Raw genomic sequence first — 15,901 nt, 5'->3', positions numbered from 1 at the left:
GATTAATCCCCCTTTTTCCATCTATATATACGAGACCCCATTCTTCATCTTCATTTTTACCTTCGTTCACCAAAAGCAAGAAAAGAAGAAAAACGAAACCAGAGACCTCCTCATAAAGTTTATATTCTGTGCATGTTTTCTCGGCCAAAGAAACAAAGAAACCCCGGTCTGTTCGAGTCCGTGAGTTCTTATTTGCAACCTCTTCTTCAATCGACAATCTCTCTGCAATCGCCATTATTGTGTAAGTATGCAATCTTTGTTTCCCATTTTGTCAGTTTTTATTCAAATTGTTCTTGCTGTGTATGTGTATATACTAGTTTACATCCTTAGCATAATATGATAGGAGGTTTCTGATCCGATAGGCTCTTATGCTTTTTAGACTTCCATGCTGGATTTACATCACTGGCTTATACCCAGTTTTCATGTTTGAATGAGGTTCCAATTTTCTGGGTTTTGAAATTTTTAGGCGACGTTTCTTGTACACTAAGTTTTCGGGTAAAAAACATGGGCCTTGATAAATGCACGAAACCCAAGGCTGCCTTTCCTGGTTAACCGCCACTTTCTTTTCCCTTGATTTTCGGGATTTTCAAAAAATTATCCACGCTCCTTTCTTTTTCGTGGAACGCACGCCCTGACTCTTCAATAAGGGTCTTAATATTTAGCTTGTTTTGCTCCTAAAACCCCAAGCTCATAAGTTCGAGCTCGGAACTCTTGCATGCATGGCCCTCACCATTTTTTCTTTCTCGCTAGATGTCACAGAATCTGGAAAGACGGTGGGGGTCGTTGCTGGCAATCCCTTACGAGCCAAAATCTCCGAGCCCAGAATCGTTGTTCACCCGGAATCAACGTCGGATAAGAGAATACGAGCTTGCGCGCGAGCAAGAAGACATTCGAGCTCACTACCGCCGCTAGATAGACGAGGTCATAGAGGGGAAAAGGAGAGTTCTTCGGGAGGCCCTCTACCCGGAATCCTATTCAGGACCTAGGCCGATTCCTCTCGATCCTGCATTAAAGGTTACTGTCGCGTACCATCCAGGAGAGCTCAAATTTTCACTAATGGGGGAACCTTCTTCCTCGTAGCCGAGGAGAGAAATGTTTGAGGCCGAGCACTACTGGAGCTTGGTTACCACAACTAATCAGATAACTGACATCCTGGCTTTCCACGGCCTTAGCCTGTCAGGCTCCTTGAAGTGTCGACCTCCGGTCAACCATGAACGAAGCTGCTTCGCCCTTGGGGGCCGCGACGCCAGTGTGAAATACGCGGCCTGGAGCCAGGAACACACGAGGGCAGGAGCTATGTTGCCCTTGAAGTCTTTTTTCAAGGACTTCACGGATTTTGTCGGGTTGGCCCCGTTCCAACTCAACACCAACTCTTACAGGGTACTGTCTACCCTGAGGTCCTTATACCACGAGATGGGGTGGAAAGGACCTTCGCCTCAAGAGATCTTATCTCTTTTGTCTGAAAAGTAACCCCTCCCAAGCTCGGGGAGGGGATGGCTTTTATTACCTCTCGAGCTATCCCAAGGAGAAGAAGGTCTTTGAAGATCTTCCCAATCATCCGACCGATTTCAAAAGGGCCTTCTTCTGGACAGACGGTCTGTCCCCGTCTCGACACTATTCGTTCAGACGGATTCGTAAGTATTCTTGTTATCTTTATTTCTGTGCTCGTGACTTTAGCTCTTAGATCCATAATTAGTAGAAATATGTTGTCTTTCAGCTAATTTTCAGCGTCCCACACCCGACGATACAATGAAGGAGCATAGAGAGACCCTGCTCCAACTCCCACATGGCAGGAGGTCCCTCTTATACCTTCTACACGAGGATAAGCTCCGAAAGTGTGGACTTTTGGGGGAGGGCCAGTCCACCTTTGACTGGTCCAATAAAAAATACGAGCACTGGGAGCAGGTGCCACTGCCCACAGGCGCCCTTCCTCCGAGGAGAGAAACGAGGCCGCCACTTCTAGTTCACCCGAGGAGTCCACTGTCTGGGAATGAGGCTAATGATGAAGCCTCGAGCTTGGATTCGGATGAAGGTAAAGTCCTTCCTACCTCGAGAATGTGGTCCCCCACCTTACTAAAACACCGGCCCAATAGGTTAGTCTCGTGCCCACAGGATAGATACCACTTCTACATATGGAGTTGGGTAGATGACTGTGTCCATAGGTTTGATAGTGGGCTCGGGAAATACGACAACATGTATACCACGGACGAGGTGTGGAACGGGATAGCTATTCAGTATGGGACCAACGATTATAGGAACCTTTCGAGGTTATCACCCACATATAGGGAAGGCACTCCCCCCGCCTCCTCTGAAGACGGGGGAATTTCATGGTCCTCAAGCTCGAGCTCGGGGGAGAGTTCCAGTTAGGTTTCTTCTATCATCACTTTATACGTCTGTGATACTGAAACAACTTGTATGCTTCTCTTTTATTAACTCACTCTGCGTTGTGACTTGTGCAGGCAAGATGGACTCCGACCTCGACAACATTATCGATGGCGTCGGTGCCAAGAGGAGCAAGCGCCCCAGAGCGGGGGCCCAGAAGATCGACCGGCCGGGCAAGGGCCCCAAGAGGTCCAAGAAAACCCCTCCTCCTGCTCCACCGGTTTCGAGCTTCATTGCTACGGCGACTTCCCAGGCCGGTGCTTCCATAACGGCGCCGTCCTCGCAGGTCGTCGCCTCGGCAGTGGCGCCGACCTCGCTGGTCGGTCCCTCCGCTATGGCTGAGTCCCAACCTCCCGTGGTGGTTCAGTCATCCTTAGGTCCGCCTTCTAGAAGGCCTTCTGCTTCTCGAGCACAGAAGCTATCAGTCTCCACCCACATGGATGCATATGTGGTTGACAATGCCGCTAGGTCCCATGGATCTACGCTGGTCTCGGATGTTATGTCCCGGATCGGCCAGAGCTATGGCAGTCTCGAAGCTCCCCAATGGCAGTGTTTAAATGACACCCGAGACTGCACTTTTCTCTACGAGAAGAGTATCGAGCATACTGCCACGGTGAGTATACTTCTATAGTCCTTCCTTTTCTGCTTATAATCACACTGACCTGGAGCTAATAGTGGTTTCTTCCTTTTTCAGGCTCTTGCCTTTACTGTCCATCTCAACTATAAGCTGAACAATGAGATCCACTCGAGCAAGTCTCATGCTCAGGAGGCGAAGGATCTCCAGCTCAAAACATGCGATGATCTAAAGGCAGCGTAGGCAGGAGCCAAGGAATGTGAGGGCATGGCCACCGAGCTTGGGAAGCTGAAGACTGAGCTCGAGGAGCGTAACAAGGAGATCACCCAGCTCCAGGAGACCAACAAGAAGCTTGAAGAGGAAAAGGCTGCTACCTTTGACATCATGGAGGATGCAAAGGCTCGTCTCCTTGCTGAATACAAAGAGAAGAAGGAACAAGCGGTTGACTCGGCCATGTACCGAATGTGGGCCTACAATGAAGATCTGGACACCAGCTTCTTAGGTCCTCACGAGGCGCCGCTTCTTGAAAGGTGGAATGCTCGGCTCGAGAAGGAAGAGGCTGAGCAGCTCGAGAAGGAGAAGGCTGATCAGCTCGAGAAGGAAAAGGCTGCTCGGGACGCCGTTTCGGATGGAGCCCAGGAGGATAGCCATGCTATTCGTCCTGAGGAATCCGGTACTGCAGATGTTGAGAAGGCCAAGGAGACTCCTCTTCTTTGACTCTGATCACGGGGAAACCATTTATTGGGGCTGCGTCCCCTTATTTCTGTATTTATTTTAATTTATGCCCTCGGGGCTGATACAATTTCTTTAAATGTTACTTATATATGCTTTACATTTCTTGGCTCGAAATATTTGGCACATTTTATATTGATGAATCAGTTATGTTTATTTAGTCATACAAACATATTGTGGATTTAGGTTCGAAGCTCAATGCAATCATGCACAGTTTGTTCAAATTATCCGCTTCCGACCTCGTTATTTTTCAAAGTCGGATATTACTTCAACCATGAACCCAAAAGTACTTATATGGTATGTAATGTGGATGGTTTGGTTATATCTTTTTTGCTTAGTCACTTTTTCTCATCCTTGGTTTTTGCTCCAAGGTTAAGAGTTCGAAACTATTTTCTTTAAGATATTCCAGCCTCGATTTCGAAATAGGTTTAGGTTCCTACTTACCATCGATTAGTTTTTTTTCTTTTGGCTGGTTTGTTCCATACCTGTTAAGTTTGCACATATGGTTAACTCCAAACGTTTTCGGTTTTTGATAATTCGGTTATGTCCGAACTATCTCAGCTCTCGTATTTGGTTATATCCAAATACTTTATATATTTTTTATAATTCGGTTATGTCCGAACTATCTCAGCTCGCGTATTTGGTTATATCCAAATACTTTATATGTTTTTGATAATTCGGTTATGTCTGAACTATCTAGGCTCGCATATTTGGTTACATCCAAATACTTTATATATTTTTGATAATTCGGTTATGTCCGAACTATCTAGGCTCGCGTATTTGGTTACATCCAAATACTTTATGTATTTTTTATATATGTTATTTTATTTTTTAAGCTGATGGTACCAATGATGCCCCCTTAATATCCTATGAGTGTGACCATAGGTTATTAAATTAAGAGAGATTGCAAAAATAAAAAGAAATAACATATATTGAACGAAATGGATCTTTTATTTGATGACATTCAAAAACAAATAAGCTAATACAAATAGAAACTCATGGTTATAGGCAACACTTTTCCTATATACTGATAGTAAGGTCTAAGGTGTTCGCCATTCCATGCTCGCGGTACTAGGCTCCCGTCCAATCTCGCAAGTTTGTACACACCAGGTCGGATGACTGACTCTATCTGGTATGGTCCTTCCCAGTTCGGCCCGAGCACTCCAGTTGCCGAATCTCGAGTTGCCAAGAATACGCGTCTTAACACCAGATCTCCCATTCCGAATTTTCGATCTCGAACCCTCTTGTTGAAATATCTGGTAGTTCGTTGCTGGTAGGCAGCGTTTCTCAGCTGGGCCTCTTCTCTATTTTCTTCAATCAAGTCTAAGGTTTCCTCGAGCTGAGTATGGTTTGAACTTTGGTCGTAAATCTGAGTTCGGATTATTGGGATTTCGACTTCTATGGGCAACATTGCCTCGCAGCCGTATGCTAGAGAGAACGGGGTATGTCCTGTCGAGGTTCGAGCCGTTGTCCTGTATCCCCAAAGGACTTGGGGCAATTCTTCGGGCCACCGTCCCTTTGCTTCCTCCAACTTTTTCTTTAGAGAACTCTTGAGAGTTTTGTTCATAGCTTCGACCTGGCCATTCGCTTGAGGGTGAGCCACTGATGAAAAACTCTTTATTATACCGTTTTTTTCACAAAAATTGGTGAATAGGTCGCAATCGAACTGGGTTCCGTTGTCGGATACAATCTTCCTCGGCACTCCGTATCGGCACATGATGCTCTTTACAACGAAATCAAGGATCTTTTTTGAGGTTATAGTTGCCAACGGTTCAGCCTCCGTCCATTTTGTGAAGTAGTCCACGACGACTACAACATATTTCACTCCGCCTTTGCCAGTCGGGAGAGAACCTATGAGGTCGATGCCCCATACCGCGAAAGGCCATGGGGATGTCAACATGGTCAGCTCGGATGGTGGGGCTCGAGATATCGTGGCGAATCTCTGGCATTTGTCGCATTTCTTCACATACTCGAAAGAATCCGCTTTAATGGTTGGCCAGAAATATCCCTGGCGTATGATCTTCTTGGACAGGCTGTGCCCCCCAGTGTGATCTCCGCAGAACCCTTCATGGATTTCTTCAATGATTTTCTTAGCTTCGGGAGGGGTTACGCACCTGAGTAACAGCATGGAATATCCCCTTTGGTACAGCCTTCCATCCAAGATTGTGTAACGGGGAAGTTGATACATCAACTTTCGAGCTTGGTTCCGATCTTTTGGAAGAACTCCATTTTCGAGATAATCAATTATCGGGGTCATCCAGGTCGGCTCTGTTTTGATCATACACACATCTTCCTCTTCTGGCTCGTTAATGCTAGGCGTTGATAGGTGTTCTATGGGTACGACATTCAGCTCTTCATTTTCGGCGGACGTTGCGAGTCGAGCTAAGGCATCTGCATTTGAATTCTGCTCGCGGGGAACCTGTTCGATTGTATAGAATTCGAAACACTCTAACGCTGATTTTGCCTTCTCCAAATAAGCTGCCATTCTCATGCCGCGAGCCTGGTATTCACCCAAGATTTGATTAACCACTAGCTGGGAGTCACTGTAGCAATGTATAGCTTTAGCTTTGAGCTCCTTAGCTATACGAAGTCCCGCGAGTAAAGCCTCGTATTCGGCCTCATTATTCGATGCTTTAAAGCCAAATCTTAGGGCAGAATGAAATCTGCTTCCTGCGGGGGTAACCAAAATGATCCCTTCCCCTGCTCCATTTTCATTTGATGAGCCGTCGACGTAAAGTTTCCACAGCTCGTGGGCCGTGGTTATTACCTCGTCGTCGGCTATACCCGTACATTCCACTATAAAGTCCGCCAATGCTTGTGCCTTAATGGTCGTTCTTGGGTGGTAGGTGATCTCGAACTGTCCGAGCTCAACATCCCATTTAAGAAGTCGACCTGAAGCCTCTGGTTTAGATAGGACTTGTCTAAGTGGTTGATCAGTCAGCACATGGATGGGATGTGCCTGAAAGTAGGGGCGGAGCTTACGGGATGAATGAATCAGGCTGAGCGCGAGTTTCTCCATCAGTGGATATCTTGACTCTGCCCCCAGTAATCTTTTACTGATGTAGTAAATGGGTCTTTGCACCCTTTCTTCTTCTCGGACGAGCACTGCACTTATCGCGTGTTCGGTAGTTGAAAGGTATAGGTACAGTATTTCCCCCGTTTCAGGTTTTGACAGGATGGGTGGTTCCGCAAGGTGCTTTTTGAGCTCCTGAAAGGCCAGCTCGTATTCCTCTGTCCATTCAAACTTCTTACCTCCTCTCAGCAAGTTGAAAAATGGAAGACCACGATCTGTAGACTTCGAGATGAATCTGCTTAGGGCCGCCATCCTGCCAGTCAAACTTTGGACATCCTTGTGCCTTCGGGGTGAGGGCATGTCAATCAGGGCCTTGATCTTGTCGGGGTTAGCCTCGATTCCACGGGAGTTCACAATAAAGCCCAGAAATTTTCATGCAGGCTCGACATCCATTCCTGGAGCATGTTTCCAACCTTATGAATCCACTTATTTGCGAATCCAACTTTCGAGGTCGTATTTAACATAGCTCGAAATCTGGGTTGTAACAGAATGAATGAATTAAAATATGATAATTTTAAGATATTTTATTATAATTTAAATAATTAAATCATATTTATTTAAAAATAATAAAGACATACATATTATTTTTTTATCTTATAAATTTGTGTGATAATTTTTTTTTATGAAGTGATTTCTTCAATCAAATTCACCAAAGGACATTGCGAGATATATTAGAAGTTAAAAATAGTTGATGCATATATACTACTGTCTACACTATGAATTTTTCTATTCTTATTTTATTTCTATTGTTAATTTATTTTTAAATATTATTGTATTTTATATATAAGTCATGTAAATATATATCTATATATACTATAGAACTATAATTTATTCTATTATATATATATTTAAAATAAATAAATAATTATTAGTACTCATCATAATTGTTAGTACTCATCTATGGATAGTAACCATTGAGAAGTTTATGGTTACTTTAATGTTAACCATTAAATTAAGATCAATAGTCCATATTTATAGTTGCTAATTAATATTTCTAAAAATAAATTTTGATTTTTTCAAATTTTTGAAAGGGTTAGCTGATGAAAAACGTGTATTTATTATGAAAATATAATATTGTAAATTTTTCATTTTTCAAATGCATGTCAATTTTTAAATATAGCTAATGTTTATATTGGTTGTAAACACTATTAATTATGGCAAAAAAATAATAATTAGACTCGAAATTAATGTAGAAAAAAATATTTAGCTATTGGCAACTTGCGATTCCAAGTCACTTTGTTGGCACATCATTATAATTGTTAGTAATCATCTATAGTTAGTAAATATTGATAAATCTTCCTAATATATATATATATATATATATATATATATATAACTAATTCCATCATAAGAGGGAAAAAAAACTAATAACTTTTTTGTGTGCATTTTTCCTTTATGTTGTAAATTAAATTTTTGTGTTATTTGAGCTAGGAGGAATAATATCAAGAGTAAATTTAGAGCCAAACAAATATATATATCAAGGATGAATTAAACCTATATTAAGTAGGGTATATTGCCAACCAATACCAATTGGACAAGAAAAAATTATTATTATTTTATTAAAAAAAAAACTCATTTTGAGACCAACCCCTCTTGCCTCCCATCCCCTGGCTGAGGAACTTCGAGAACTTTCCTATGGACCACTTTCTCTTCCCATTGCCATTCCTATTTTACCAAATGAAGAAAGAAGTAGCGACAAATAAAAAATATTGAAAATGAAAATCATATAAATAAAATATTTGCTCCACAAGCAAGATCTAGAACTTTCCTCCATTTTTTTTTAACCAAAAATCCCTTCCTATATTTGACCCTTTGGGTATCAAATCCACAGCTTCCTTGGTCCTTTACACACTATTATCCACTTCATTTAACGGCTTCAACGACTTCCCAAAAGAGGTAAAATGCACAGATACAGTTAATATCTCTAAGAAGAAGAAGAAGCAGCCATTAAACCTTCAACTTTTCTTTCATTTTCTCATCTTTTTTACCGCTTTCTTTTTTCATCTATACCACTTTATATCTTGACTTTATTGCTAGTGATTCTCATCCGCCGCTGTCCTTTATTTTTTTCTTAAAAAAAACCATTTGAGTTCTTGGTATGTTTGAACTGTTTTTCAATTCAGTAGTCCCTAATATCGAATTGTTCGATCAAAACCCATCTTACCCAATAAGGCCATTGGACAAGGTAACCAAAACCCAAGAAAAGTTGCGGGAGTCGCAGTTTCAAGGTATGAATTTTCTATACCCAGTCAAGGAGGAGTACCCTGGTAGTGGGTCGTCGAGTTCTTCACAGTATGTTTGCGGTGACTCACAGCCACTAACGATGCCTGCGCCCCAGCCAATGGAAGGCCTCCACGATGTGGGTCCTCCACCGTTCCTGACCAAGACATATGACATGGTGGATGACCCATCGACCAATCGGGTAGTGTCTTGGAGCAAAGATGGTTCTAGCTTTGTCGTTTGGGATCCTCATGCCTTCGCTCTGAATCTCCTTCCCAGATACTTTAAGCACAATAATTTCTCAAGTTTTGTTAGGCAGCTCAATACTTATGTAAGTTATTTTCTTACTACCCACAACAGTAATAAAGTTTCATCAATTTTTTTTAATTTTTGAAACATTCCCAGATCGTAAAATACTAACGTTAACGCAGAAAAACCATTAACTAAGAACTCTTTCACCAAGAAATTACGAATTTTGCTTTTTTGGAAATTGCATAGAACAAGTTCTCTCTATTATCATATTCTTCTCTTTCTACCGTTTCATTGAAATTTCAATTTTTGAGAGATACCCAGATCGAAGACAAATGATACTTTTAATATTAAAAAGCCATTAACTAAGAACTCATTCTGTGATCATCACAAGAAATTAATACTTTTTTTGTTATTATATTTTAAAGTGCATAGACCAATCTCTCTCTATTACACAATTCTTTTCTTTCTGCCTGCTTTGAAGTTTCATCTAAATTTCAATATGTGAGAGATACCCAGATCGAAAAAATGAAGATTCAACCCAGAAAATCATTAACGAAGATCATCACCTAGAAATAACTTTTTTTTTTTGTCCGTTGAAATTTGATTGAACAACATTTTCCCCTTTTTTTTTTTTGAGGTATTTGATTATTTTCTTCTTGGTTGTGTTCGAATGGGTTCTGAAATTTGCTGGACTCCAGGTTCGTGAAAATGAACTGAGAGCATTAATTGGTTGATTGTAGAATATTCATGGAGATCTCCGTTTTTTGCTTTGTCTTTTTCTTTCCATTATTTTCTGGGCTCACCCCCATTCTCCACCATTTTGTCTTTTTCTTCTTCCGTGTTTACACTTGCAGTAAATTGTTTTTTCTGGTAACCCTGGTTCTGTAATTTAATGCCCAAAATTAAAGAAAATTTATGGTTGATATAGTCTCACCCATCAATTCTAAAATCACCGTAAATGTCTCTTTCAGTTACTTTATGAAAAAACAGAAATTTCTAGTAAAATTATGGTTTGAAAAAAAAATTGAGACAAATTGTACTGTTTTTGAAAAACATAAAACACTAAAACAAAATTTAAAAAAATTTCAGGGGTTTAGAAAAATCGATGCAGATAGATGGGAGTTTGCGAACGAGGGATTTATTAGAGACCAAAAACATCTTTTGAAGAGCATCAGGAGGAGGAGAGCCTCTTCTCAGCCGTTTCCTCATGAACAACAGGCCTTAGGCCCATGTGTGGAATTGGGCCGTTTTGGGCTCGACGCAGAAATCGACCGTTTGAGGCGAGACAAGCAAGTACTGATGATGGAGTTGGTCAAACTGAGACAACAGCAGCAGAACACTAGAGCTTATCTTCAAGCTATGGAGCAAAGGTTACAAGGAACAGAAATGAAGCAGCAACAAATGATGGCTTTCTTAGCTAGAGCAATGAAAAACCCAGCTTTTCTACAGCAGTTAGTTCAACAGAAAGAGAGGAGAAAAGTCATTGAGGAAGCCATGACTAAGAAAAGAAGAAGGCCTATTGATCAAGGGCCTAGCAGCAGGTCCAGTGGGATTGAAACAAGTCATGGCTCAATCAAAGTTGAGCCTCATGAGAGTAGTAATTATGGTTTTGAAGTGTCAGAGCTAGAAGCTTTGGCACTTGAGATGCAAGGTTTTGGGAAGCTGAGAGTGGAGCAGGAGGAAGGAGATGAAGAACTTGAGCCACCAGAGAGTGGGGATAGAGAACTTGATGATGGGTTTTGGGAAGAGTTGTTTAGTGAGGAAGCTAAAGCGGTTGAAGATGAAGATGTTAATGTGTTAACTGATCGTTTTGGTTACTTGGGTTCAAGTCCTAGGTACAAAAGCTATGATGGGGCTTAGATCCCTTCCAAAAAAAAGTTAACTACTGTTTTTCCAAAAAAAAGAAGGCCTGGGTGTAAGAAAAATTCACTTGGGTCTCCTAAAAAAGAAGAAGCCATTAGCTCATAACATTCACCTGGGTTTCTTTCTATTTGACAGAGAACAAGAGGAACTCACAGAGAGAAGAATATTGGTGGAAACTATCTTGTTTCTTCTGGTTCTAACCCCTTTATTAACTACTTTGTCAAGTCACTTTCTCTTTCCATATTGTCCATCTTTTTTCCTCTCAATATTTTTCTTTCTATCTTGGTTTAGGTAGGTTGCAAGCGTTGGTTTGGACAAGAGGCTATGGCAGCTTTAAATTTTTCGTATCTAATGCATGATAAGTTAATTTTAAGTTTCTGTTTCATTTCACTACCCTAGAAAGGGGAAGAAAAAAAAAAGAGAGAAAAAAAAGAAAGAAAAAACCTAGCTTTAAAACCCCATGTACTATGCCTTGTTTGTAATTTGTTGCTCCTTTTGTCTTGGTTCTCAAATGAATGTAGATTGTAGAAAAAAGCTGTTGATGATCTGGACTAAAGATGTACCTGCGAGCTTCAAGAACCACAACTGAATTTTGTTTTGTCATCCAAGTTGCAGTTGGTAGTTGACATTGTCGGTTCGATATTTTTATATTTTTTGTTCTTGTGCTCTTTGTTTTGCTATATCTCTACCTGATTACTTGACCCTTATTTCTTCTGTGATACATAAAAGAGAGGTGGTCTCGGTAATAAGTTTCATGTAGATTTTTTCGTGCAAAGGCAAATTTGGTCCTCAAGAATCGTTTTCAACTGCTGTACATCAAGTGATCTGATACTCAACGTGGTAATGTATTGTTTAAACTAATAGCCAAAAAAATGAATGTGTTTGTTAATGCCGTTATCAGATTTTGAAGAAGACCATCATCATCACGTGCTGCTGTATCATTGTGAGTTAAGATATTATATAAAAGCTTTGGTTTTTTTGGGTGCAATGGGATTTTTAAGTGGGATTGTACATACACACAACAAGTGAGTACTAAGGCTGTTATAGCAAAAAGTGTAGAGGAATTCTGTACTTAGTTTATTACGCACAACAAGTGAGTACTAAGGCTGTGTTAGCAAAAAGTGTAGAGGGAAAAACTCTTTCACTCGAGTTATATTATAGATCAAGGAATTCTGTGCTATAGTTTATTACGCATAACAAGTGAGTTCTAAGGCAGTGTTAGCAAAAAGTGGAGAGGGAAAATCATATTTACTTGTGCTACATTAGGGCCACGATAGGAATGGTTTACAAGCATTATATATCAATAGTTAGCTCTATATAGTGTTAAAATATCTGTTACTCTCTTGTGAATATGAGAGGTTACATAGAATCAAACAACCATACAAACTTAACAGTTCATCAGTATTCAATAAGTTAACATAAGGTTTCATTTCATGCTAGAAAGTCTTGTTTTGATTGATTTTCCACGCATTGTATATAAGCTCTCTTTTGAGCAGACGTTCTAAAGCACCAGATAAAGTTACATGGGGTCATTGCACCAGATAACGTGACTTTAGTCTAGTGTTTACAAGCGTTTTCGTCAAAGAGAGCTCTGCAGTGCTAGAATATCCATTTCATGTTAGATGGTCTTGTTTTGATTGATTTTCCACGCATTGTTTATAAGCTCTCTTTTGAGCAGACGTTCTAAAGCACCAGATAAAGTTACTGGGATCATTGCACAAGATAACGTGACTTTAGTCTAGTGTTTTTACAAGCGTTTTCGTCAAAGAGAGCTCTGCAATGCTAGAATATCCATTAGTTTGTTGTGAATATGAGAGAGAGGCTACGTTATACAGAAAAAGAAAAACCATGTAGACTAAATTCACGTAAGAAGCAAACAACATATAAAACATGATTTTCTCTGCATTGTTTATGAGATCTCTCCTGTTTTGAGCAGACGTTCGTTCTGCATCACCAGATAAAGTTACTGTTCGTGGTTCCTGGCTTTTGTGTTTTGGAGCTATACTGTTTAAGAATTTCAAAAAATGGTATGTAAAGAGTTTATTATAATTATTCTTATTACGGTGAAAAGAATGAGCCTGATGAAAAAGGAAACTGAAACTGAAGCTGCAATGTAATGTAATGTAATGAAAGTGAAAGAAGCCATATAAACTGATATAGCAGCAAACCTTTCAAAAACACATTACAAATGCAAGAGTTTGTAATGTGACATTTAGTACCTCACATTACAAAACAAGCAACTGTTCAGTTTCCTTTGATCAAGCCTTTCAATACACCAAAGCATGTTTGGTTTAAAGCATGTCCATTTCAGTACTGTATATATAATTAAATTTAATTCATATTATCATTGAGACATTGACTATATGCAAGAGCTTACACTTTTTAGTGGCCCCATATTTAATATATGGTCCAAGTTGATGTAGGAAAATATCAGGGTGATCGTTGTTTTGAGTATCAGAATATTTGCAGAGCATTGAGAGACGGAAGATGCCAAGTGTTGGCTGTCATTGCCATATGGGTTGGCCACAAGCGCCATAGATTTGTTTTGTGTACATAATACTTGCTTTGCTTGCAAATTGCATCAGTACGGAAGGAACCTGATTTTGAATTCCCTCCCTGGAGTTGGTACTCATCAAATTTAGCAGTATATTTGTCTTATAGGGTAGTTGCTTTCATTCAATGAATCGTCTTTCACAAAACGATAAGAGAAAAATAAGTATGTGACAATGCATTAATATCTTCAGTAAAGGATCTCCTTTTGTCGTTTGCATTGTCTTATTTGAGTTTCAACAATATCTGGTGTTAATGTAAAAGATCTGATATTGATAGTAATATATGATATGTATATTTAAATATATTTTATGGTATTTGGTGAAGTCATAACATGATTTTCTTAATATATACCGTCGTTGTATGGTATTGTAATTAGGTTGTCTTGTTATTGCTAAAGATAGGAGTTTATTTATGACTGAATGATTGCTACTCTAATAATCGCAAGTGTTTTCAACTTAACTTTTTTTTTTGTACTATTATTCAGTCCAACGCCTTATAAGAACAAAAAAAAAATGAGAAGACCAAAATTTGTTTTATTTGCACTTAGCTTTTTCTTTGTACTCTGATTCAGTCCAACGCCTTATAAGAACAAAATAAAGAAAAGAGAAGACCAAAGTTAATATAATTTGCACCAGAAAAACTTTCACGAGAAATGTCAAATCGAAACACTAAGCCAAACTCATATCAAGTCGACTATGTAGAAAGAGATGTTTTTTTTTAAAGGAAATAATCAGACATCACAAGCAGCAAAATTTATAAGGCAATGATTGCTTAAGTATATAATTCAATACAGTTCCAACAAAAACTTGTATAATCTAAAGAGTGAAACTTTCACTTTCTATTATTTGATGCTGGTTTCGCAGTCTTAACCAACATTTTTTTTTCTAGTTTTAAAATTGAAATTAATATCATTTAGGGATCGATTTCCAGCTGCCGTGAGATTGAAATTATTATCTCTTCTATCCTATGAGTTTATCTTTTCTAAGTTGAAATTATTATTTGATGTTGATGTTGGTACTTGGTAAACTCCATAAATAGTTATTGGAATAAAGCGTGTCAATTTCATTTCCATCCGTGATTCTAGTAAATTTCTAGAATGATGTTGAGTTAGGGGCACAATGACACTACTGATTTTTTTTTTAGAGCAAAAAATATCATAAATTTTATCAACTAATATTTATGAAATACCTACACCCTTTATTTCATTTTTAAAATTTATAAAAAAAAATCTACAATTAGTTTTCAAGGCTGTTTGGTAGGAAGAAAAAAGTGGAGGGAGAAATAAAATCATTTATGGTAGGAGGGATAGGTGAAAAGAGAGAGGAGGAAAGAGCTTAGAAATCTTCATTCAATCATAATTTTTTTTAAAAATTGACCAAATGCTCACTGATGAAAATTAATTTTAATTATAATTTTTAATCCTTGTATTATTGGAAGAAAGTGAGCCCTCTTTCTATTTTTCGTGCATAATACCAATTAGATCTTTTTCAAAAGTAATTAAAAAAAGGATAATATGACAATTTTATCAATAAATAATAATTATCTTTCCTACCATTCACCTATCCAGTTAAACAATACAAGAGATTCACACTATCTTATTCTTTTTTTTTTGACAAATGCACTCTCTTATTCTTTTACATTATTTATCCATATTATTTTCCATCCTTACCAAACATATATTGTGTAATAGTAAAGGTCCATCTCTATTCATGGGCTGGCCTAGTTCAGAATTGTTTATAGTTTGCTCCCTAATAATAGTGAATATTAGATTCTACACCCCATTGTTTGTGTTTCTAGTTAAAGAATGCCTCCTGTCCAAAAACTTTACAAAAAAACTCATTTTTTAGTTTAACATCATATTATGCCCTTAATATTATTATTATTATTATTATTATTATGAGAAGATGGTGAATTGTGATGAATGTGCAATAAGGATAGTTTGGTAAGTTTATATCAAAAAATCAGTAAGAACTTACTTAAATTAGTTATATGAATAAGTATGGATAATTCGATAATAAACTGAGTATTTTTTTAAGTTTTCCCTCCCTAATAACCAGGACCCTAAGAAATGTCCTCCAACCACTTAATTTTATAGTTTTGTTATTCAATACAGTAAGATGCCTCTCGTTATAAAAACCACTAAGAAGCAGCTACTTAAGGAAATTCGCGCGATACCCAAGGTCTCTCTTGAGGAGGACCCCTACGATTGGAGGATTGCGGTGTTAAAAACCATGGTCGTGGTTTGCGATCGT

The 15,901-nt window shown here is 38.8% G+C and overlaps 1 protein-coding gene across 6 annotated transcripts; it reads left to right on the top strand.

Annotated features, from left to right (window-relative positions):
- Positions 1-8,491: 8,491 nt before the first annotated feature.
- On the top strand, positions 8,492-13,862 carry LOC133791456 (heat stress transcription factor A-2c-like). 6 transcript variants are annotated; one of them, XR_009874181.1, is made up of 5 exons: positions 8,492-9,312; positions 10,323-11,068; positions 11,232-12,039; positions 13,033-13,123; positions 13,520-13,862. XR_009874181.1 is itself a non-coding variant. In XM_062229385.1 (3 exons), exons 1-3 carry the CDS (start codon positions 8,860-8,862, stop codon positions 11,389-11,391), a joined length of 1,359 nt encoding a protein of 452 aa, XP_062085369.1. In that variant the 5' UTR covers positions 8,492-8,859; the 3' UTR covers positions 11,392-13,862. The 6 variants fall into 6 exon arrangements, 1 of the variants encoding a protein (XP_062085369.1); XR_009874180.1 differs by having other exon boundaries at positions 13,511-13,862; XR_009874177.1 differs by having other exon boundaries at positions 13,033-13,862.
- Positions 13,863-15,901: the final 2,039 nt, after the last annotated feature.

This window comes from Humulus lupulus, chromosome 1, assembly GCF_963169125.1.
Source record: "Humulus lupulus chromosome 1, drHumLupu1.1, whole genome shotgun sequence".
Lineage (NCBI taxonomy): Eukaryota > Viridiplantae > Streptophyta > Magnoliopsida > Rosales > Cannabaceae > Humulus > Humulus lupulus.
Note: the sequence above shows the minus strand (reverse complement) of the source record. Positions and strands in the feature narration are given on the sequence as shown.

Bases quoted from the DNA above. Each gene is read 5' to 3' on its own strand.
- LOC133791456 (XM_062229385.1), top strand. From the start codon at position 8,860: ATGTTTGAACTGTTTTTCAATTCAGTAGTCCCTAATATCGAATTGTTC. The intron at 9,313-10,322 runs GTAAGTTATTTT...AAAAAATTTCAG, and splicing joins TTAGGCAGCTCAATACTTAT to GGGTTTAGAAAAATCGATGC. The intron at 11,069-11,231 runs GTACAAAAGCTA...TCTATTTGACAG, and splicing joins TACTTGGGTTCAAGTCCTAG to AGAACAAGAGGAACTCACAG.